This window comes from Pollicipes pollicipes, unplaced genomic scaffold (assembly GCF_011947565.3).
Source record: "Pollicipes pollicipes isolate AB1234 unplaced genomic scaffold, Ppol_2.1 Scaffold_7261;HRSCAF=8764_pilon_pilon_pilon, whole genome shotgun sequence".
NCBI classification, from domain to species: domain Eukaryota; kingdom Metazoa; phylum Arthropoda; class Thecostraca; order Pollicipedomorpha; family Pollicipedidae; genus Pollicipes; species Pollicipes pollicipes.
This window is the reverse complement of record NW_023597054.1, coordinates 4094346-4117509: the sequence shown is the minus strand read 5'-3', so window position 1 is coordinate 4117509 and position 23164 is coordinate 4094346. Positions and strand designations below refer to the sequence as shown.

The window sequence follows — 23164 nt, the reverse complement described above, 5'->3', positions numbered from 1 at the left end:
CTACGCTCGTGAAGCATCGGTCAGTGCGCGCAACGCACATGACGCAAGTCCACCTTCGTGCTCCTCGTCGCCGGTCATTGATCTAATTACCTTTCCGATGAAGCGACTTAGAGGAAAATCTATATTCCCCAGAGATGCTTCACAGGGCGTGACCTGCGACTACAAGAGTACTGCGGCATGTACCACCAAGAAGCCATAACACATGCACTCTTCTCAAGTCTCCTCGGCCCCCGCCAGTCAACAATCCATCAAGCGTGCTGTTGGGGAGCCCCCGCGGGAAGCGGATACGTGGGCTCATATTACCGGCTTGTTGTTTCTCGTCGTCGATTCTTCAGTATCAGATAAGACACCGGTGGGAATGCGGACTCCACAGTCACGAGTGTAGCAGGACTTTCAAATTGTCGTAATACGAGCATTCACCTGTCTTATTGCATTCCAATGTGCGACACTTTCATACATCGTTAAACAGCAGTGAGAGAGTACGTCATGGCTTACCCTGGTCAGGTTTTCTGCAGCAGCAAACCAGTCATCGGTGGCGAACAAAATCTCGGCTCCCTGCAAAAGTGGCGGCTAGTCAGGTCACCCCTCTGAAACAGACGGCAGTCCTCTCGCCTTTGATCACGAAAGATCACGAAACTCGGCGTGTTGGTTATTATTAACATCGAAACGTAAGCGGCTTTCAATATTTGTTGAAGAAAATGACTATTTCGTTCACGCTGTTGTCCAACACCACAGTGCAAGGCGTTTGTCACCAAGCACTATTACCAGCCAAGGACGTATCCTGACTATCCAGAGGTTATCAAGTGTTATAGTGGTATAATTTAAAAGTATGATAGCTAGAAGACTATTCTTATACAAGCATGCTGCAAAAGAGGTTATGTGCTGGCGCATTAGAGATGGACACCATTGCGTCAACGGATTCCGCAACATGGACGCGTCGTCAGTGACACACGTTTTGGAACGTTATTTTGTGCGAATAAAGCAAGTTTCAGATCAATCCTGAAAAACGCAAAATCCTTTTAAAAATTAGTTACGCCAAAACGTTCATTCTTGGCGACGTAACACTTCCGGCAGTCAACATAACATTGTTTGCGGCATGCAGATGACATGACTATTTCGGCAAAAATACCTGTGCTTTACCTATTACGTGCAGTTGATGCACTGGATGGTGACAGGTATTGCTAATACCTATAAGCGTCCAGTGGATTTCCATAGCTGTAGTGTTGTACACGTAAGCATGTAAGCATGCAGATAATACACACCCACACCCACACACCCACACACCACGCCCACACCCACACCCACACTCACACCCGCACCCACACCCATATCCACACCCACACACGCACGCACGCTCGCGAGCACGCGCGCACACACACGCACACACAGCATTGTGTGTGTTACGAAACATACCTGTCCGGCCGTCAGGTTGTTCATCTCAGCGAAGCGCGGAGTATCCACGCGGTAGCTTTCTTGAAAACTCGCCATGCTTCTGAAAGCAATGGATATTCATGCGCAATTTAACATGATATTCGTTTTGGACCGGGAAGCGAACTGCACGTTCGCTGCTGACGTCAAGTGCGAAATGGGCGACGCCTACGGATAGCATTGACAAAATGCCTGCAAACCCCGCGATGCAGCGGTCGCGGGCTTTTTTGTCCGAGACGAGTCCCGGATAGACCCATACCGTAGGCTCCAGTGTTGTTTTTTGGGAGCGCATATCGGGCGTGGAAGCCCGCAAGCGCAGATGTCCCAAAAGATGAACCAATAACATTCTATGCCACGAAGCAAACCTGTCAGCTTCTAGCGGTGGCAGCCAGCGCCCGCGCCCTCCGGCCTCGTCAAACGAGTGGCTGGCTCGATCACCCCAGCCCGACGAAGGGCGCCGCCACGTGACCCCGACCTGGCAGGGGCGCCCCTGGAACCCGAACATCGGGCGGCTAGCATAGCAACACCGACCGGCCGGGTCACACGAGCGGCGGCAGCCGGAGCCGAGCAAAGGCGCCAGCAGTGCCGCGACAGCCGGCTGGCCGCAAGGGGCCATTGGCAGCAGGCCGGCATAGAGCGATTGTGTACTACACATGCAGCTCATACACAAAAACCGCTCCACACAAGGTATGCGCACTGGTACCGAGAGAGGTTCAGGGGCCATTGGCAGCAGGCCGGCATAGAGCGATTGTGTACTACACATGCAGCTCATACACAAAAACCGCTCCACACGAGGTATGCGCACTGGTACCGAGAGAGGTTCAGGGGCCATTGGCAGCAGGCCGGCATAGAGCGATTGTGTACTACACATGCAGCTCATACACAAAAACCGCTCCACACGAGGTATGCGCACTGGTACCGAGAGAGGTTCAGGGGCCATTGGCAGCAGGCCGGCATAGAGCGATTGTGTACTACACATGCAGCTCATACACAAAAACCGCTCCACACGAGGTATGCGCACTGGTACCGAGAGAGGTTTAACAATCCGGCCTAGCTCGGACAGCCTGTGTTCAGGGTGGAGTGTACGCTATTTTTACACACTTCCTGTGTATTTTTACGTATGCTATCTTGGTTTTTTGTTGTTGGTTATTAAAACTTCATTTAAGCACCTCATTTTGCCCCTGAAAACGAAGGGCTTGTCATTAAAAAGCTAATTATTGGCCCGAGTGAACTCAGAACAGACTAAATGTTAGCGCTGTCGTGTTTCTTCTTTCGTCCCGTAAGGCCATCATAACTTGCCCTAATGGACTGCCATAATGCAGCTACCGCCTTAATGTATTCGCCTCTCTCCAGGCTCGTATCAAGAACAAAAATGTACAAAAGAGATATAAAGAACGAACATTTGGCAACTTGAAAGCCACATTAATGATGTGGAGATGGCACATAGGTCTACGCATACATCTCAGAATAACGTCGTATCTGCACAATTGTGTCATCACATCTAATATAGAATCAGCCGCTGCCAGTAACGTTTTATCTAAAAATATCAATAGCCGTATCGGTGCTATCCGTCGTGACTCACAGCACACAGGTACGTCATCGCTCACGATAATAAGCATGTACGTTATCGCTCACGGCAATACACATTGGTGCCCCTCATCGCTCACGACAATAGACAGTTACATCATCGCTCACAACAATACACAGTGTTGTCCGTCATCGCTCACAAGGCACAATGTTGTCCGTCATCGCTCACGACAAGGCACAGGGTTGTCCGTCATCGCTCACCAGGCACAGTGCTGTCCGTCATCGCTCACGACAAGGCACAGTGTTGTCCGTCATCGCTCACGACAATACACAGTGTTGTCCGTCATCGCCCAAAATACACAGGTCAGTATGGTTTCAAGCTCGCAAGCAGCGCGTCAAGACGTTGGACCTGTGGCTGAAACTGCGGGACTGTGATATTATTGGTGGGAAGGCATTGTACGGACCTCTGTCTCGTAATGGAATGCAGAGTTGCACAACCAGCTTAGTTGCAAATACGTGAAAGCGCTATCGAAACACGCTATCTTGGTAATATTGGGTATCGGAACGCATGAAGCCTTCAAGTTTTCGAAGAAAATAAGCACAAAAAAACAACCGATCCATGGCGGTTGCGGTTTTTGCTATGGTCGTGTTTTATCGTCGGTGTTAACTCCAGTGATTTCAGGCGGAGGGATTGAGTTATGCGGGGCAGGAGGGTGCCCGTCGTGACCCCGGCCGCGGACTAGCCTTCCAAAACCTTCTTAATTCACTACGGCTTTGGTTGTGGCTGTAGCTGTTTTGCAATTTGACCGTGATAGCAAATGCATATATTTCCCAGCGTCATCGACTGGCAGCATCATCACACGACGTGTTGGCGTCGTGACAGACACGAAGCTAAGTGACAAACTGATGGCATTTTTGCTACCGCGATGCGTTGCGCGAGTGGGCCACTCCACGGATGCTTCGGACGTCGTGACTGATGAACAGCAGTCCATATTTGCCTCTTCGGGCAGCTCTATATGTTGTTCTTGTGTGCAGTGAGTGCACCTACGCGTTTTCATGTTGTTTTTTTGTTTTGTTTTTTGTTTTGCTCCTGCATGTCTCCCAGCCCAGCGCGCATGCCATCTGATCCGCGGGGTTTCAGGAACATGCTGGAGCTCGCCCAGCGCGGTAATGGTCAGCCTCTGAGGCGCGCCACATCACTCCGCTATTTGATAAAAAGCACCGAGCGTATTTTGTGATACTGTGAGCAGTGTCAGTCGGTGGAAAGCATTGCTAAATTGGAAAAGGAGCTGCAGCACGCTCGTTTTGTGCTGGCAGCTTAAACACCGATTCCATATTACGCTTGTTTTGATGCTTTGAGCTGCCCATTGCGCCACATGTTATCGCGTCTTGTTATCGTGTTGTTATCGTGTCCTGTACGCTACTTCTTTTGCGCTGAATGGGGTCATTTTTCGATCGCTTCAGTTCTCAAGGTCACGTTGATGCCTAACTCCATGTCACCTTTGACCCCACCTGCGGTAATACCTTTTCGGACGTTTGATCACGTTCCGCCGAGGCCACTCGGGGGTTCCGGGGCACGTGGCATTGTCATCGGGACTTCACCTGCCGGGCCCTGGCCCGCCGCACCGCCGCACTAGAGCTCTTGCCGGTACCTCAAGCCCTCTTTCGGGCTAAGTTCTCATCGCGCCATTATCGCTTATTGGGACGGCGCTACAATCGCTTACTAATTCACTTCACAGATCACTGCCTAGAACTCTCCTACGAAGTCCACAACGAAGAAAAACGCCATCCATCTCGACTCCCATTGCGTGCAGTTGGGCGTACCCGATAGCGTTGTCACTGCGTAAGTCCTTTACGCAAACAATGTCCTAGAGGCGCTCTTACTGGCAGCATGCGTGGAATCTGACCCTGGGCCAGTACTACCGTGCTCGTTAAGAATTACGCACTTTAGCGCAGATAAAAATATAGCCCCGATTGAAGTAGAAAATTTTTGTCGATTGGTGAACACACAGCACAAATATTTTTGTGTTAACCGATGAGAATAAAATGGCACCATTCACTCGGGTTTCCACAATCTACAAGTTCTTCAAGCAGCCATCACCAGACATTAAAATCGTCGTGGCGAGTGTTTGCGCGAGTGTGGGAGCACGTGCGCGCCGTCTGCTCCGCCAGACAACGGCTGCCCGGCCAGCTGACTGCAGACGGCTGTCCGCTCAGCTGATCGGACGAGCTGACTGCGGGCGTCGCCGCCGCCCGTCCGGACAGTGACGGACCGGCCGGCTGGCGCGGCCCCGGCGTCGGCGGCGCCTCTCGTGCATAATGAGCCCGTTAACAAGGCTACCGACGCTTATCGCCGGCACAGGCTGCCTCCGGCCCCGCGACGCCACCCCGCTCGCGCCGGCCGCAACCCCGGCCTCAGCGAGGACACAGCGCAAGCAGATGTGGCCGTCAGGGCAGCGGGGCCGGCGGCGGCGAAATGGGCGGTGGGGCTGGCGTTCCACCCGCTGCGGCCTAGCGCGGCCGTCTGGCGACCGGACAAACCCCAATCCGTCCGGCCATTGGCGCATCAGAGCTGGCGACGAGACCGTGTGTCGAGGCGGTCTGGCGACCGGATAAACCCCAATCCGTCCGGCCATTGACGCATCAGAGCTGGCGACGAGACCGTGTGTCGAGAAAAAAATGAGACGATTTCTTATTAAAATGCCAAACTGGGAGCAGAAAGGCGACTCAGCAGCGCGACCCAACGTAGACTATGTGCTCGAAGTCGTCGGATGCAACTTGATGAACAAAAATTGCTGTAGTGAAACATCACTTTTATGGTTTTCTGCTGTTAATTATTTCTGACATCCGAGAGGCTCAACGATTATATGTGAACTCGGTATTCCACAAGAACCACAGAAAATAGCAAGCGACTGCTAGTTGTAATGAGAGCTTTCCTCGAACTTTTCCTCATCCTCCCAATAAAGGCTGAGTGGCTGGACGGTTTTTCACGACGAAATCTTCTCCGGAATGTTAGTGACGCCACCCGGGCTGACAACAGCGAATGCCTACTATATACCGCACTCATTAAACCGGAGCAGCTGCCTGTTGCCACGTCCTACCCAATAGGAGCTGTGGCCAAAAGAGTTATCAGCGCTGAGAGGGCTGGGGATAACATGCCATAACATTCGCCGAACTGCAATTTGACCCGGCAACTCGTGTCCCACATTCCCACCTTTGACCTCATATGTGTCTTGTAGACCATAAGAGGGAGCGTTCCCCATTTGAAGCTGTTGAGGCAAACATGAGATATGGTGAAAGGAGCTAACTATTGGTGTACTTTTAAGCGGGAAATACTGCTCTAGACAACAAAGATAGCTCTACATAGCATCTAGACGACGAAGATTTTCTCTGTTTATAAATACTCTGCTCAATGCGTCTGATCGCGACATCGCATCATGATTGGAGCCAATTGACGACCACTTTATCTGGAAATCGCTTTCACTTATACCAGATATGAACGGCTCTACAACTACATTTTTTGTTCTTCATTGCCGTATGGCCAATAAAATGGTAGAATTTGACATGGTGCCATAATGTGGGAGCATAACAAATGACGTTGTTGTAGCGTCAGGAATGCCTGTGTGACCTTGAAATAGTCTGCACGAAATAGTTTGCGTGTCCTTGCGGGTGTGTGGCTCGGGAAATAGAGCGTTTTAGGTTTTAAGAGGGACAGTGTGAACTGCACCCAATGATTTTCAGGGTGGCCATTTCAGTTCAAAACCCTATGCATACGTGGAACACTCACTTTAATACCTACAATGCCGGAAAGGTGTGCCTCCTGCACAGATAAACTTGCAAGGCATGCTCGCCATTCTATTGTGGAAAATCACTTCAATTTAAAGGGAGTATCCCACCTTTTTTACTTTCCACTTGTTGTTACATTAAACGCGTACCATTTGATCAGTAACACCGGTTTTGCTCGAAATCCCTCTGAAAAGGAGAATTTCTTTTTGAAGTAGCCAGTCCTGCGGGAGAAATCTCACTCGACTCCCTGCTTACCATTGTGGGAGAAACACATTTTATTTGTCTCGCATTTGGCTCCCTATTGACCGTTCACCAAAAGTGAATTAAAGCACCCAAAATGGCAACTTCTACCAGAGTGAATGGCTAAAAACCAAAATGAACATTTCACCACCGATTAGATCATTACCATTTATAAGGAGGTTTTCGCCACCGGCTTAACGAAGTTGTTAACTGTAATGCATACTTAAGCCGCCAAATGCACAAAGTTAACGTCTAGAAGGAGTAGTTACTACCACACTGGCTGAGGTTCCACGCAATTGGTAAAACAAAACACTAAAATATAGTGGGACATCAAGAATTTGTACCGGAATCTAGGATACTTAGCCCACTAGCAAAACAAGATGATAATTCAAACCAAACTGGCATCAAGTTGCTATTGTTTTGGGCCGCGGACGCCATTATTCACCTTTGAGTTGCGTAGTAAGAGCGAGTCGCTCACTAGCAGTTGATCCAAGGCATAGCCAGCTGGAGTAAGGAGGAGGGGGCACACAGGATATATCCTCCCGCTAGACTCCGGGTGGCTTTCGGGACCATCGGCGCAGACTACTAAGAGTCCGATTGGCGTGTCCGAAGTAGAATGGCCGGGGAAGACCCCGATGCGAAGGCCTGGCCCTCAAAGGTCAGCCAAAAGAACTCGTCGCGCCTGTGGGGGGAGGGGGGAGGGGGTCCTCGAGACGACAGAGACGTCCACATTGGTCCCAGAACACCAATGCTGAGCAGTTGGCTCTGGGTCGACTTGGATCTTGGGGTTCCATGTACGAAGCATGGACAAGACCAGCGCCTGCAACTCATACTAAAGGTCTCCTGCCTTGGCCGGCGCCCCTGAAGCAAGGTGGCTCCCTGTATCAAGGCACATAGTGCTTTACAAGGGGGCCGGTGTCGGCAAGGGGCTCCTTGTCGAACAGACGCGCACCTTGCTGAACAGGAATAGGACGGGCCCTGAATGTCAGAGAGTCACTTGCGGTGGTCAGGGTCCTCTTACTTGACATGAAAAAGAAATAAGAGAAAGTTCAATGAAATGGTCCACAGTGAGACAATGGAAGGGTCTGGCCAGTCACGGACTCTGGCGCCGAACAGAGGCTCTTCAGCCCACCTAAACCTCATCCATTTTGGTGATTGTTTGTGCCACCGTCCACCTGTGATCGCAAGTTTTAGCCCTGATGTCTGGTCGGTTCCCTGTGCCAAATGTTAACTGAGAGCAATGGTTTTGACTCAGCTTTCCGGTGATAAACTGTCCGTTTCGACTTGCTGCTCCAGTTGGTGATCAGAGTGTTGTTGTTTTTTTGGTGATAATATTGGCCACCCTGGTTATCCACTTAATTATGTTCCCTCGCGTCTTCCGAGGTGTGTGTTCTGTAAAGTCTGCAGCACACTAATGTGCCAAAACGCTTGTGTAATCAATGCTAGGAAGGCTTGAAACACTGTTAGGCAAAAAGTTCTGCGAACATCAAGCTTTTATCCCACGAATTCAACGAGTCTTATACTGTGACTTTGAATTATCCGCTCTGGCAAAACGTTATGCAACGGCATTCATCACAATGACTCTTTTCGAGGCGCACTTTGTCTTTGGGAATGGAAGTATCACATGATCCATGTGATGCACTGGTTCAAACTCCCACTAGTGCGCCTCTCAGACCCGGGCTCTTGCCCGCTGCACTGATCACAAATGTTCTTGTATTCGCACCGCTAGGGGTGAGCACGGGGGTTGTCATGACTTAGGCGGTTGTGACTGCGTGGAAGAAGCATAGTGCTGTTACAAGGCGTGACGGTGTACATAACTGAGACTCGAAAATAGCTGAAATTGATATTATTACCATGCATTGACAGTGGTCCAGTAACACTTCACAGTAATATCATTGTATACCCGTGACTATATTGCATATTATGTAACATATTATATAATATTACATAATATATATTAGTAAGTATCACCGTTAATATATTATATAATATTATATACCCGTAACTGGTCCTGAGTTTTCACTAGAGTTAGTTTTTGAGACATGCCCCAAAAATGCGACATTCCCGTGAAGTTCAAAACGAGCAGCTCGGCTAGCGATGGATGCCTCGAAGCATTTTGGAGCTGACGTGTTCGCACGTCCAGTCCCTTTTTCCAAAGTCGACGTCAGTGCACTGACGCCAACCTTTCTGATGAGACTGTGCGTCCTAAGTATGCTGCAACGCTTATAAGGCAGCTCGTTACATTTATTATTATTCCCCTGTACGCTTCAAGGCTCAGCTATTTTATGGACATATCCGCCAGTTAGCATTAATGTGTACCCAAGGACGAGATGAACTGTCAATTTACCACGCAAAAATTACTCTGCGCAGGCTTATGCTAGCCGTCGCAAACGTCGGAGAGCGCCGTTATGGATAACATGCATACGGTAGAATGTCAGGGCCTAGTCAAAGCCGTACAAGCACGCCCTCGGCTCGGCGATCGGTTCAGTGCAACAGTAGGCGATACTAGGTCCGACGAACCTAACGTGACCAAGAAAACGGCGCATTCAGCGCCGCTGCTACCGCTTAGCCGGGTCAATGAACCTGTTGGTGTGTGTTGTGACCTAAGTGGGATGCATTGCGCCGGGGAAAATCCTGATTACTACAAACGTGAGGAGGAGAGTTACGCTATCCATTCCAAAGGTTTGTGGTTATCAGATCTGCAGTACACATCTGCACGCGAGGTCTTATTAGGTTGCGATGATTTTCACTGCGCGCTTAGTCAATATACCTGAACTCGTATGCCTAAGGAATACATATCACTGCTGTGTTTCTATCACCACCTTCTAGCAGTCAAAGCAGCAGCGCAAACCTCCAGATGTCGGCACCGAAATGACCCTGGATGAGTTCCCTCTGTTTGATTGTAAGATGACACAAGTCTTAGCAGAACTGAACACATATTCATGTGCACAACTCTCCTAGGGGCATTAGTGTTCACCAAACCACGCATGTGAAAAAATCTCCGCGGCACATGAATTGACGCGTTCTTAAAAACCGGGTGTTCCAGCACGTTCTGCGTGGGCGTGAGACAGAACAAGATGTGCGATGAGTCTGTGACGTGCAAGCCGCTCTCAGAGATGACACGGACCTATCCAGTCAATGCGTTTGGTGATGTTCCACCCGAAGTCTTCCTCTGAATTAAGCCATTCCTAGCACCGACTAACACTCCATTTCGCCAGTAGTGCATCTGCATACGACAGTCTTCTAACTGCAGAACATCGCTTCAACCAACCGGGTACACAGTTCCAGCACGGCCCGGGTGCAGCTCACTTCATGGCCGTGTTTTCAAACCCTTCTTAATCCATTTTCTCCTGATAATAGATAAAATTGTGATCCACACACCGTCCCAACCAAACAGCAAAGCTCAATTCAAGTAAGCGAAGTGTACTCTCGTATTTATGCGAGGCATGCGTATTCTTGACCTTTCATTGTGAGCCGGGTCAATTAAGCGCCTGCCAGGTACACGGGGTGCAAATGATGTGGCTTCCTATCCGGTTGTGGGGCCGTAGTTCTCCCCCCCCCCCCCCAATCAGAGATACGAACTCTCACTACTTTACTCGTGCCTGAATCCTGCACGCAAAAAGAAACACTGCCTCGGGTCGTTCTGACTGTAGCACACATTTCGGTTCTAGTGCACGTGGTGCGTGGGAGTGAATGCAGTGACGTCACCCACTAATCCGTTCCGGCCTGTTGGTGCTGCCTGAATGTCTGTCTCTCTTGACTCTCATATAATTTGTCTTGACGACATCGCCTCTCCTGAGACTCTCGCATATCCCCTTTGCGAGAAAAGTGTATCCGTTCGGCACTGCATCCTTTACAGCAAGGACAGGCATTTATTTTCAACAGATTGTGCGCATTTATACAGGTGCCATTCTCTCGTTTTGTCTACCAACTTTTAGTGTATGACATGTTTTACGCCGTTCGTGCTCTCTGATAGCGAGAATAAAGCTTTACTAAGCATTAGAGCCCTTGTTGTTGTTCATTGGAGTTTTCGGGCGCGTCGACTGCAGTGGTCATTTTGCGAGTTTTACTTAATTAGTACGGTGTGAAAATGACTTCAAAATCAATATCTTTTAAAAACGAAAAGAGCTGTTTGGGATCAAGAAAGGAGGAACTGTCACCAAGCACATCGTTAATCGTCAGGGTCGAAGCCTGTGAACCAAAGTGACGTCGTCGTTCTTCGATGAGGCATGGACATGATATGATGACATGATGGACAGTGAGGACGGCACCACACCGCTGGCATAGGGGTCTGTCGGCTCCATGCAACAGATGGCCATGGGTGGCATAAGTATGCCCAATGCGCAGCCTGCATAAAACCACCTCTTCCCACCACACACTGCGAGAGCATGACGACCACAAGCCCAACTCTGTCTTTATCGCCCTGAGCTTATTGCCACCCACTTGGTCCCAACAACGCTGCAATTTGCTTCTCAGGAAGGTCTTGACTGCCGGGTTAAAATCTCTGGCAGGGATAGGCAAAAACCGGGTATATGGTGTTACCGCTACTCGCTTAGCAGCGGCATCAGCCAGTTCGTTGCCCACGATACCGACGTGACTAGGGATCCAGCACAGCGCAACTCTCTTTCCAACCCGATTCAATTGTGCCAGGCGTGATAAAATGTCCTGTAAAAGGGGACATGATGGATAAAAAGACTTCAGTGCAGAGAGACTGCTCAGTGAATCTGTAAAAATGGCGTGTGAAGATTCTTCACCCACTTCTATGAAACATATCGCCTTGGTGATTGCAACTAATTCCGCCGTAAAAACTGACGAGTGGGCCGGTAACGAGAACGATCGAGTGACGGAACCGCTAACGAAAGCACAACCCACGCCATCCGAGGTTTTGGATCCGTCTGTGTATGTCAGGGTATATCCTTCGTAACACGCCAAAAGCTCAACTGCCCTGGATCTCAACAGGTGTGGTGTGACGTCTTTTTTCCTAAATTCCGCAAGCGAGGTGTCAGTGAAGAGTGTGGTCATTTGCCAAGGAGGAGAAGCCAGGTGGCTTACTTGCCTTACACCCCGAACAGGAATTCCGCTCTCAAGCAATAACGCTCTCATTCGAAAACCAAAAATTAAAGCGTGCTGCTGCGGCCCATGACGAAGAGAACTTACCGCAAACCGCGAAAATATTGCAGAATATGTCGGGTGAAGTGGGAACTGCCGCAGCTTCAAGGCATAACGTATGCCAAGCATTTTCCTCCTCGTCGAAAGTGGTGGTTCGTGTGCCTCCGTTAAAAGGCTGACGGAAGGTGATGTGCGAAATGCCCCTGTAGCAATGCGAATGGCAGTATGGTGGACGGTATCAAGAACACACTTGCTGGATTCAGACGCGCCATCATAAACAAAGCGTGCATAATCCAGTTTGGAGCGGACGAGGGAACGATATAAAAGCATAAGCGTGCTTCTGTCTGCCCCATATGATGTGCGAGACACACACTTTAGTATGTTGAAAGATTTAAAGCATCGATCGCGTAACATTTTAAGATGTGCGGTATATGTAAGGCGGCGGTCAAAGTGTATCCCAAGATACCTGGCCACGGCCTTATTTGGAATAGAGCGACCATATAGACGGATGCTCAGATCATCACATCGCTGGCGACGACAAAAATGCATCGCAACGGTCTTTTCGCCTGAAAAACGAAACCCGTTCATGTCACCCCATCTTTCAACGCGGTCCACAGCCAGCTGGAGACGCCGCTCCATCGCTGGTGCCCTCGCTGCACTGGTCCAAATAGTAAAATCGCCAACAAAAAGGGCACGTCCAACCGACTGTGGGAGCACATCACAAATATCATTTATCATAACTGCGAACAGTGCTACACTTAACACGCCGCCCTGGGGCACGCCGTTTATTTGTTCGTACCTATCGGAGAGGACGTTGCCGACCCGAACACGAAAGTATCGTTTGGCTAAAAACCTTTGGAGAAAAGTACCCATATGGCCACGTATACCATATTTAAAGAGCTTTTGAACAATACCATGGCGCCATGTGGTGTCATAGGCGGCTTCAATGTCGAAGAATACTGTCCCCATATGCGCTTTTTCTTGAAAAGACTTGCGAACCGTGGTGTCCAGTGTTAAAAGATGGTCCACCGTACTACGGTTTTTCCTAAATCCGCACTGCGAGTTACTAAAAATATCGTTGTTCTCTAAAAACCAAGTGAGTCGCACGTTTACCATCTTTTCCATGAGCTTGGACAGTGATGACGTCAGTGAAATGGGTCGATAATGAAGAGGGTCCAGCCCACTCTTTCCCTGTTTTAGGATAGGCACCACAACAGCTTCCCGCCAGGCCGGAGGGAACTCACCTCTTGACCACACCCTATTCAAGGCCGCCAATAGTGCACGACGTGCACGCGGTGGCAGATGTCGTAGCATCTCATTGTGGATGTCATCAGGACCTTCCGATACACTACGAAGTTTTCCGATTGCCGACTCCAACTCCACCAAAGTGAAGGGCTCATTGTACGCCTGTGGTTGCCTTGTAGAAAAGTTCACTACGATTAGAGCCCGAGAACTAGAACTCGGAACTAAGCACTAGTTTTGTAATTTGCTTTTTAATGGTGTTTTCAGCCATTACCTCCTCTTCACCTTTACGTAACGAGAAGATTGTGGTAGATTATGGCATTAGAGAGATAGCTGTCATGCCACTTTGCTGGGTGAATCTGAGTGGCGGTTCCCTGCTCACAATTTTTAGACTAAACGGGCAAAAATCCAACTTCGTCCGTGATGTCGGGCAGCTGGGACACCCATACAAACCGAGAACCTGACGCTGCCAAGGCGACCGGTGGAGGCAGACGCACCAAGTAAAGTAAGCGATGATGGTGGCGTGGAGCACCTGCAGCTATTGAGTCCGACGGCAGCGTGCAATCGGGATATGATGGCGAACGAGACTGACCGGGCGCCATACAGCTGACCCAGGCGCTGGGCAGCTGACCCCAGCGCCGGACAGCTGACCCCAGCATCGGACAGCTGACCCCAGCGCCACCCCGGCGCCGCACAGCTGACCCCAGCGCTGGGCAGCTGACCCTTGCGCCGGAAGCTGACCCCAGCGCTGGACAGCCGACCCCAGCACCGGACAGCTGACCCCAGCGCCACCCCGGCGCTAGACAGCTGACCCCAGCGCCGGACAGCTGACCCTAGCGCCAGACAGTTGACCTCAGCGCTGGGCAGCTGACCCAAGCGCCGGACAGCTGGCCCCAGCACCGGACAGCTGACCCCAGCGCCACCCCGGCGCCGGATAGCTGACCCCAGCGCCGGACAGCTGACCCCAGCGCCACCCCGGTGCCGGATAGCTGACCCCAGCGCCAGACAGCTGACCGCGGCGCCAAGCAGCTGACCCCGCCGCCGTCAGTCGTCAGCCGCCGCGTTCTCGTCCACCGTCTGCCGCCGCCACCATCTCCCCCACCGCGTGCCACCACCGCCTCATCGGCGCCCGTTTAGGCCGAAACGTGACTGACCAACATGAACAGATGTCGAAGGCCCCGAGCTGCCTGAACGTCATACGTGATGAGGTGGCCGGAGCCTGGGGCACGGACAACTGGAGTTGGGCCGACTGGGGGCGGCGGGCAAGGGAGCCGAACCGGCCGGGTGCGGGCGGGCAGGCGAGACGGACCGGCCGGTTGCGGTCAGGCAGGGGAGCCGGACTGGCCGAGTGCGGGCGAGCAGGGGAGCCGGACCGGCCGGGTACGGGCGAGCAGGGGAGCCGGACCGGCCGGGTGCGGGCGGGCAGGGGAGCCGGACCGGCCGGTTGCGGTCAGGCAGGGGAGCCGGACCGGCCGAGTGCGGGCGAGCAGGGGAGCCGGACCGGCCGGGTGCGGGCGGGCAGGGGAGCCGGACCGGCCGGGTGCGGGCGGGCAGGGGAGCCGGACCGGCCGGGTGCGGGCGAGCAGGGGAGCCGGACCGGCCGGGTGCGGGCGGGCAGGGGAGCCGGACCGGCGGGCAGGCAGGGCCGTCGTCACCGGCCACCTACGACACCGGCCACACGTACAGAGGCTGCCGCATAAATACTAGGTCCCTGCACTGTCACAGCCTTGACCCACCCGTACAGAGGCTGCTGCATGAATACTAGGTCCCTGCACTGTCACAGCCTTGACCGTACAGAGGCTGCCGCATGAATACCAGGTCCCTGCACTGTCACAGCCTTGACCCACCCGTACAGAGGCTGCTGCATGAATACTAGGTCCCTGCACTGTCACAGCCTTGACCGTACAGAGGCTGCCGCATGAATACTAGGTCCCTGCACTGTCACAGCCTTGACCGTACAGAGGCTGCTGCATGAATACTAGGTCCCTGCACTGTCACAGCCTTGACCGTACAGAGGCTGCCGCATGAATACCAGGTCCCTGCACTGTCACAGCCTCGATGGTTGTGCCAGTTTCCGTGCCAACGCGCTCGCGTGTATTTGTTCATGTGTTGATGCGTCCAGCGTTCGTGCGCGATGATGGAGGCAAGTACCTGACGTAATCAACAAATACCGACATCCGCGAAAAAATTGGCGGCGTTGTAGGCTGCCCCGGCCGCACACCTTTTCCGTTATGTATATGTTTTATTTTTTTCACAGTTGTTTTCCCAGTTCTATTATTTTCCTATTGCTTTTCCGGTTGTGTCCATCAGTATGGTATTGAAGACGCAATAATTTCGAGAATCAAAGACCATTGGTAACTCAAATTGTGAAATATATCCAGTTTCAAAACAGCATAATCGCAATTGCTGAATTAAGTTGTGCAAACATTACGACTGGTTACAGCGTGCTTACCCCAGCATCTCAATGCTTAACATGAGCTGAATGTTCAGCTTCTGTGTTTCAGAATATTCGCCGGGTTCACTGGAAATGTTGCAGAATGTTCAGTGCGTACGCAAGAGCACACACACGGTCCCTTCACTCTCTGCACCCCAACAGACAGGCAGCGGTCCTTTCACTCTTGGTGCATACCGTCAGACCAGGGTGGATCCCCATGTCTTCCGTGTCCACCAGGCCCTGTGTCCCTGTGCCCTCTGGCGCGCACCAGACCGTCAGACCAGGGTGGATCCCCATGTCTTCCGTGGTCACCAGGCCCTGTGTCCCTATGCCCTCTGGCGCGCACCAGACCGGTCAGCTCGCCGGCCGGCAGTGGGCACCGGCGGGGCAACGGTCGCGTCCGCCAAGCTGATTAGCTAATGACCGGCGGGGAGCATACGACGGCCGCATGGCCCAAGGTGCTGACGACTAACGGCTGAAGCGCGGCCGAGGCCGCAGCGGGTCAGGTCGGCCCGCCGTCGGGCTGCAGCAGGCAGCTCGGCGTCTGTATGGCACACCGCGACGGCCACCCTCGCACCAAACTCATGGCTTCGTGTATGACAGGCGAATGCACGGCAGGAGAGATTTGTGAATGACAAGCAGACGAAGGAGGCATCGATAGCGTGAAAGGTATTGTGAGGTACAGGCGATTACTTTCACTATTAACCACGTTCTTTGATGTTTTATGCATGCAAGTTTGACCAAAATGTAAAAATTTCACTCGATTGGATGTAGCATGTTAACAAAAGGCGGCACCTGGCTCACACCAGTCGTGATGGGACCACGGGGGCGAGGGATGTATCCCTGCCCCTCCTGCCTCTCAGCAGTGGCGCCTCTGGCTGATCGCTTACCCGTGAGCTGCCCAGCGTGGGCCGCTCCCTCTGTGTAGCGTTCACGACCAACGTAAAAACATGGCCTCGCGATCACATCATGGTCACGTGACACATGACGCGTCACCACACGGGGCTCAAGCCGTGCCGGCCAGCTGAGCCCACAACGATGGCGCAACTTAATGACGTCGTTCATCTCAGCACGAGACAAACATAAACAAGGACGCGGCAGCCAGGGAGGGGGCGGGGTGGGAGCAGCGCGCCACCATCCCCTAAATTAAAAGCTGGCGTGCTGTGTCTCGCCCCCGCCCCCCTCCCCCTCCCAACTTGGAAAGTCTGTGGACGGCCAATTCTGGTAGGTCAAGGGTCACTCTGGCAACGGATTATGTAAGCCTTCAAAAGGCCAGTCTGATCTGTCGAGGGCTCATTCCGACCTATTCAGGGCTCATTCTGATCTATTCAGGCCTCATTCTGACCTATTCAGGGTTCATTCTGACCGACAAGAGCAATTCATAGCCTGTAGAGGACCCATTCTGAGCAGTGTGAGGCCCATTATTGACTGAGGAGGATCCATTTCTGTCTAAAGAGACCCACTCAGATCTGTAGACGGACATCTTTGACTGTGGAGGGTCTATTATGGCCTTAGAAGTCCCATGCTGGTCTAAGGAGGTCAAATTCTGTCCTTAAGAGAGCTCATTATGGCCTGTAGAGCATCCAGCATTGACTGTGGAGGGCCAATTTTTCCCCGCAGATGACCCAATTCTGGCCTACAGAGAGCTTATCCTGACCTCTAGAAAGGTTATCACCGATTGTGGATGGTCCATTTTGGCATGTAAACCCTTTCAGAATTGTAAAGTGCATATTCTGGCCTGTTAAGGTGCCATTGTTGGCTGTGAAGGACCCATTGTGACCTGTAGAAGGTCCATTCTGACCAGCGGAGGGCTCATTTCTTGCTGTGAATAACCCATCCTGGCCTAAAGAAGGCCAAGTCTGACGTGTAGAGATAACATCCTGTCCCATAGAGGGGTGATTTAATTGTAGTCCGTAGTGGGCCCATTTTGACATGCAGAAGGCATATTGTCGGCCATGGAATGCCCATTCTAGAATGTAGAAGGGCTTATTTAGGCCTGTGGAGGGCCCATTCTGACATGGTGTCTAATGGGACATTCTAATTTGTAGAAGGCCCATTAATGACTGTAGATGGCCTATTCTGTCCCACAGTGGGCCCGTTCTTATCCGTACTGGACCCATTCTGGCCTATAAGAATTATTTATTATATACATTATTAAGTATCATGTATGATATAAGTGATATAAGTTATTGGCTGTACAAGGCCAATGCCGGGTGCTACAGAGCCATTATTCACTGTAGTGCTTCCATTCTGGACTATAGAGGGCCAATTCTGGCCTGTACGGAGGTTATTCTGGTCTTTAGGAGGGTACATTACTGACTGGGTCATTTTGGCCGTGGAGGACGAGTTCTTGCCTGCGGTGGACCCGTTCGGACCTTACAGGACCCATTGATGAGCGTCCATTATCCAATTTAAAGGACTCATTTTGGCATTGTGAACCTGGCCTCCCAGCCCCTAACCTGAATGTCGTTCCCACGCCACTAGATATGAATGCACCTATTTCCCAGTTACATAGTGCTGCTTCACTACTCGCGACAGGACCGGACCAAAAATCACACCTACTCTTCACTACTCGCGACAGGACCGGACCAAAAATCACACCTACTCTTCACTACTCGCGACAGGACCGGACCAAAAATCACACCTACTCTTCACTACTCGCGACAGGACCGGACCAAAAATCACACCTACTCTTCACTACTCGCGACAGGACCGGACCAAAAATCACACCTACTCTTCACTACTCGCGACAGGACCGGACCACAGCCGCATCTTTTGTCGCACTCGCCGGCTCGTCCCAGAATGCCTAGCTCCCTTCCGCATTCCTTCTGTTTCCGTCCGACATCTCATATTCCTTCACCACATTTGTCCCAGGATGCTTTCACCCTACAGTCTAAACCCGGATGATCTGAACCATAAAATGCAAAAACGCTTACTGTAGCGAAGTAATGTTTTTTTTTCAAAGCACGGTCGCACAAAAACAAACAATTGCCAGTGATTTATGTGGAACGCTCAATCGGAAAAATCAAGTAAAAGCCTACTCGTGTATGATGTGAATTAGTCAATCATTTATCAAACACTTACCAGTGTTTCAGGTGTGATTTTTGTGATAATTGCGCTGAGATTTTGCCAGGCCTTACCTTGGGTATTTTGCCGTCTGTAACATTTGAACTCAGAGTTGTCAACTGGGGACAAAATACCTCAGCAAGCGGTGAGATAGCCGACGACAATAGCTTCTCACACGAGCGTATGGCGGTAAGATAGCCGGTGATAATAGCTTCTTACGAGAGCGTAAGGCGGTAAGATAGCTGGTAACAACAGCTTCTTACAAGAGTATAAGACACGCCGCAAAGTGACTTTCCTGGGGCTGCCGGCACCAGAGTGTTGCTCTGGTGTCGGCATCATGTCGGCGAGTGTCGGTATCTGTTGCTCCAAAAGCCCCGTAATCTTCAACTGAATAATTCGATAGACTTATTAACTTAAAGTTTTCATAACATACATAATCAATTTCATTCACGCAGCAAAACATTTCTCCAATCATTTTTGATATATTTTGAATGTGACTCTCTCTGTATATGCATATATATATATATATATATATATATATATATATATATATATATATATATATATATGGGTGGATATTTGTTTCCTTCGAAAAAAGGCTCCAGGTTTCGCACCATTCGTTTGTCATCTTCAGAACAACTATGTAAAAGTGAGCCTATATTTTGTAACGTTTCCTTAGCTCTGCTAATATCATCATACACAGGCACCGTCAAAGCCAATGCAGGGAAAAGGAATATAATAAATCCCCTCTCACAACAATGAGCGCGGCCTCAAGTATTCTGAGTTTCCACTTCTGTGGACACTTAGTAAGGAGAGTGGCATTGACTTCCATCACTTCTTTCGTGAGCTGGCGTTGTTTTGAAGGTACAAGGAACTGAAAACCTCAATAAACAGTTGAAGATATCTTCGGTTGGCGTACGTCCAGAATAATATTTCAAGAGCTTGTAAAGATTTAGGTCCTTTATAATTCAAGTTTCATACATCCACCGACACTACATGACTAGGATTCATTAGCATTCCAGAGATAAGGAAAAATTATCACGTTACACCCTTGGTGCCAGAGGCTAACCATCACGCGGTGAGAACGTGCCTCTCATATTCATTGGTCCGTTGATGGCAGGACATTTGTCTTTTATGTACACGGCTTCAAGCACTTTGAGTTCCCACATTTCTAAACACTTGGCTAGGATAGTGGTATCGCCTACCATCACTTCTCTTCAGAGCCTAGAGTTGCGCCCTCTACAAACGTGTTGCTTTGGCGCACCGTCTTGAACGTGCATTGTGATGCGTCGTGCCAGGAAAGTTGTCGTCCATCGTGTTAATTTAGTCTAAACTAAATTCAATGCAAAATTCAATTATGTAAACTTCAATGTATTTCCAGACCCAAAAAAGTAGAGGCAATTTATTGAGGTCTTGGTAATTTATCATGGTCTGGCACACCTTGTGGAAATCTGTGGAGGCCCGCCATACAGTGCAGTGCAGTACTATTTAAGAGGGCAATGCGTTCATTAAGGTTCGGCCAAACATGAACCTGCTCCGTAGAATATGATGGAAAGTATGCCTAAGACCAGAAACTTAGCCAACAACCTGGTCACATGTTTTTTATTAAGGATAACTCGGCTTTTCGAGTCTTGCAACTGGCTGTCACAATATGCAAATAAGGCTTGCTTCAAGGAGTCTTATTAATCCCAAATACATAGCTCGAACCCTCGGAGCGCTTTCAATAGCCCCCCCCCCCCCCCCTCCCCGAAGACCAGAAGGTTGGCTGGCCAGAAATTAACACTGTCTACTGACAACGCCTGATAACATCAACGCTGTCTTCTGATCTCACTTGATGACACTAACACCGTCTGCTGATAACACTCGGGCTGAACTTCACTCGGTTGAGATGCATGAGGCTCAAGACATATCAACCCGGCAGACTCGAGCTACCGATTTAGCACAGCTCCACGCCCCCCACCACACACTGTACGCAACGAGGCGTAGCGGCGCGCGCTCGTGGTCCGCGCCACGGGTTCTTGGAATCGTGTGCCCTAAATCCCGTGGGTCCCCACGGGCATGCATCCAATCGATGTGTTTAAGCGGCTTCTTCAGCAGCAGCGGACGCCACCACCGCGGCGCACCTGCTGAACGGGGACTTGTTTGGTTTGAATAGGTGTTGTGCCGCGTCGGTTTGTGATTTCTCAAAAGATATCCCTATACAATGGTTGCTGAAGAATATTGGCCTGCTCTTTGGATGATAGACATTTGAGCGGAACGGCTGCGTGCAATAACGTGTGGGATGTTGAAGTGGTAATGTGTAGAACTATGCATGCGGTGATATACATGTGTTGAAGACAAAGAGTACTGTGCTGTGAGAATGAATATGAGCTTACAGTATGCTGCGACAGGCCAAGAAGCAGCATGTCTTGTTGGCCATGTTGTCACTTGTTGGCAAACATTGACAACACCTACTGCTGACACTTGTGTCACGCCAACAGAAATTGTTTCAAACAGAGTCGCAGTTTCGCAAAAAAGTTAGGTGGATAAGCGAGGCTCAGCAGTGAAAAATGAAGTCAAAATATCGGAAAAATGAGCAAAAATAGCGTATAAAACAACTTAACGCAAAACTACGTCAACAAACGGGTCTCTCCCCGGATTTCGTCCATCTCCTTCCCAAAGTCGGGGGAGAGATGCAACCCAAGTGTGTTGGGGGAGGGGGTAGGAGGGTGAGAGGGAAACTGGATTCTCCATTGACAAGTTAACTGTACCCGTAGCCTGAGAATAGCTCTTTATGTATACCAAAAACATCGACTCAACAGTCGAAGGCTGGGAGTGCCCCAGCGTTAGTCCCGCCCAGCCACATGCCTTTTCTGTTGGGTGGGTGGCCGGTACAGAGCTCTACGTTTGGCTGCGATAGCCTACGCTAACACTTTTTGAATGCGATTTTTGCAGCGCAAAATAATGGTATGCTCACATGCAGGCTTTTATTAATTGTGCCAAATGCCTACATCCGGGCCGAAAGACGAGCGGACAGCCGTGCTGAAAAGCGAGTGGCCAGCAATGCTTGGCGAAATAACCAATGCAGTTGACTCGCCCTTAAAACCTAATATTAACTGGGGCAGTTGTGTTTACGCCTGCCGTGCAGCATCATGTGCTCCAGGCAAGGCACGCCTCTAGAAACGCCATGTGCTTCTCGTCATGGACACTGAATACACCCAATCTGAAAACAACCAGGTCGTAGTCACGCCGTTTAAAAACAATAGCCTCCTAATGTTTTCCGGTACTTACGTATCCGCTCTTCTTCCTAAGGGCAACAGACGACCTGGTGCTGAGCACAGGAGCTGGCCGGGTGCTGACGACTGGGTAGGACCTGAACCGGACCGGCGCGCCCGGCCGCCTGATCGCCGCCGCAGGGTAGACTCCCCGCCCCCCTGTCCCGCGTTTGGGGCCGGCAGGCGGGCGCCACGGAGACAGGCCCCAGGCGGAGCATCCGAGCTGCAAGAATGATGTGGTCGTCGCCCGGAGTCGGGGGTTTTAAGCGTGTGGCGTGATGCACTGAAAACAACTAAATTCGACGAAGTTAATGAGTCTGTTATCTCTACACGCTGCTAGTCTAGTGTTCCGACTAGCAGCGATACGCCCAGGAAGCAGTGAAGGGGAGGCCTGGAGGAAATCTTTTGAGTTGACGTTCGGTGACGGCACACCAGGCTGACTGTCATTTAGGATGTTTGGCGGTGAATGCTGGTATCTGCAGCGATATCTGCTGCAGCAGCGGTATCTGCAGCGAAGTCCTCCCGCGTGTAGATATGCATCATGTGCCCAACACCACTAACAAACAGCCATCCCGCCGCCGACCGCGCCTGATCGGACTGAGAACTTCGCGACCGTCGGCTTTGAACCTGCGAGAACGTCCACTAATCTTCGTTACTGTCAGTCGCCCCTAAGTTTGCTGGTGTTGTTTAAGGAAATTATTGAAATTGTATGCTGGCCACGTTTGGCAATCATTTGTGAGCCGATTTATATGCCACTTATGATTTTAGACCAATGAGAGGCTAATGCCATTTGGCCTTTCCAATGCAAATTATGCAAATTCAGATGGCTCATGCTGAAACAACTTCCCAGTGGTATATGGAAAGGCATTGACACCATTCGTTATGAGCTATTTTGAAATCTGAATTTGTCTTTAAGAGGGCTGGGGCGAATCGATTACAGATATTTTGTTAAATTAATAGAAAGCGATGGATTTTGCGCTGGATCATGTGGCGTCTGTCTTCGTGCGAGGTAGCTGCACTGCTTGCACAATGCTTCTTGCACTGAAGCTGTCTAAGAGAAACGTGCGGCGAGTGTTCC

The 23164-nt window shown here is 50.7% G+C and overlaps 1 protein-coding gene across 4 annotated transcripts in view; it reads right to left on the bottom strand.

Annotated features, from left to right (window-relative positions):
• The window catches only part of LOC119112131 (allantoicase), a 58208-nt gene extending 36001 nt beyond the window's left edge, over positions 1 to 22207 (bottom strand). For 2 of the 4 annotated variants that reach the window (XM_037236163.1, XM_037236167.1), the window contains exons 1-3: positions 22103 to 22207; positions 1414 to 1492; positions 496 to 555 (exon numbers count right to left, since the gene is read on the bottom strand). In XM_037236163.1, the coding sequence (XP_037092058.1) occupies positions 496 to 555; positions 1414 to 1488 (135 nt within the window). In that variant the 5' untranslated portion in view covers positions 1489 to 1492; positions 22103 to 22207. Of the gene's footprint in view, positions 1 to 495; positions 556 to 1413; positions 1493 to 1793; positions 1919 to 16656; positions 16728 to 22102 lie in introns of those variants that run through there. The other 2 variants (XM_037236165.1, XM_037236164.1) reach the window with 2 other exon arrangements.
• Positions 22208 to 23164: the final 957 nt, after the last annotated feature.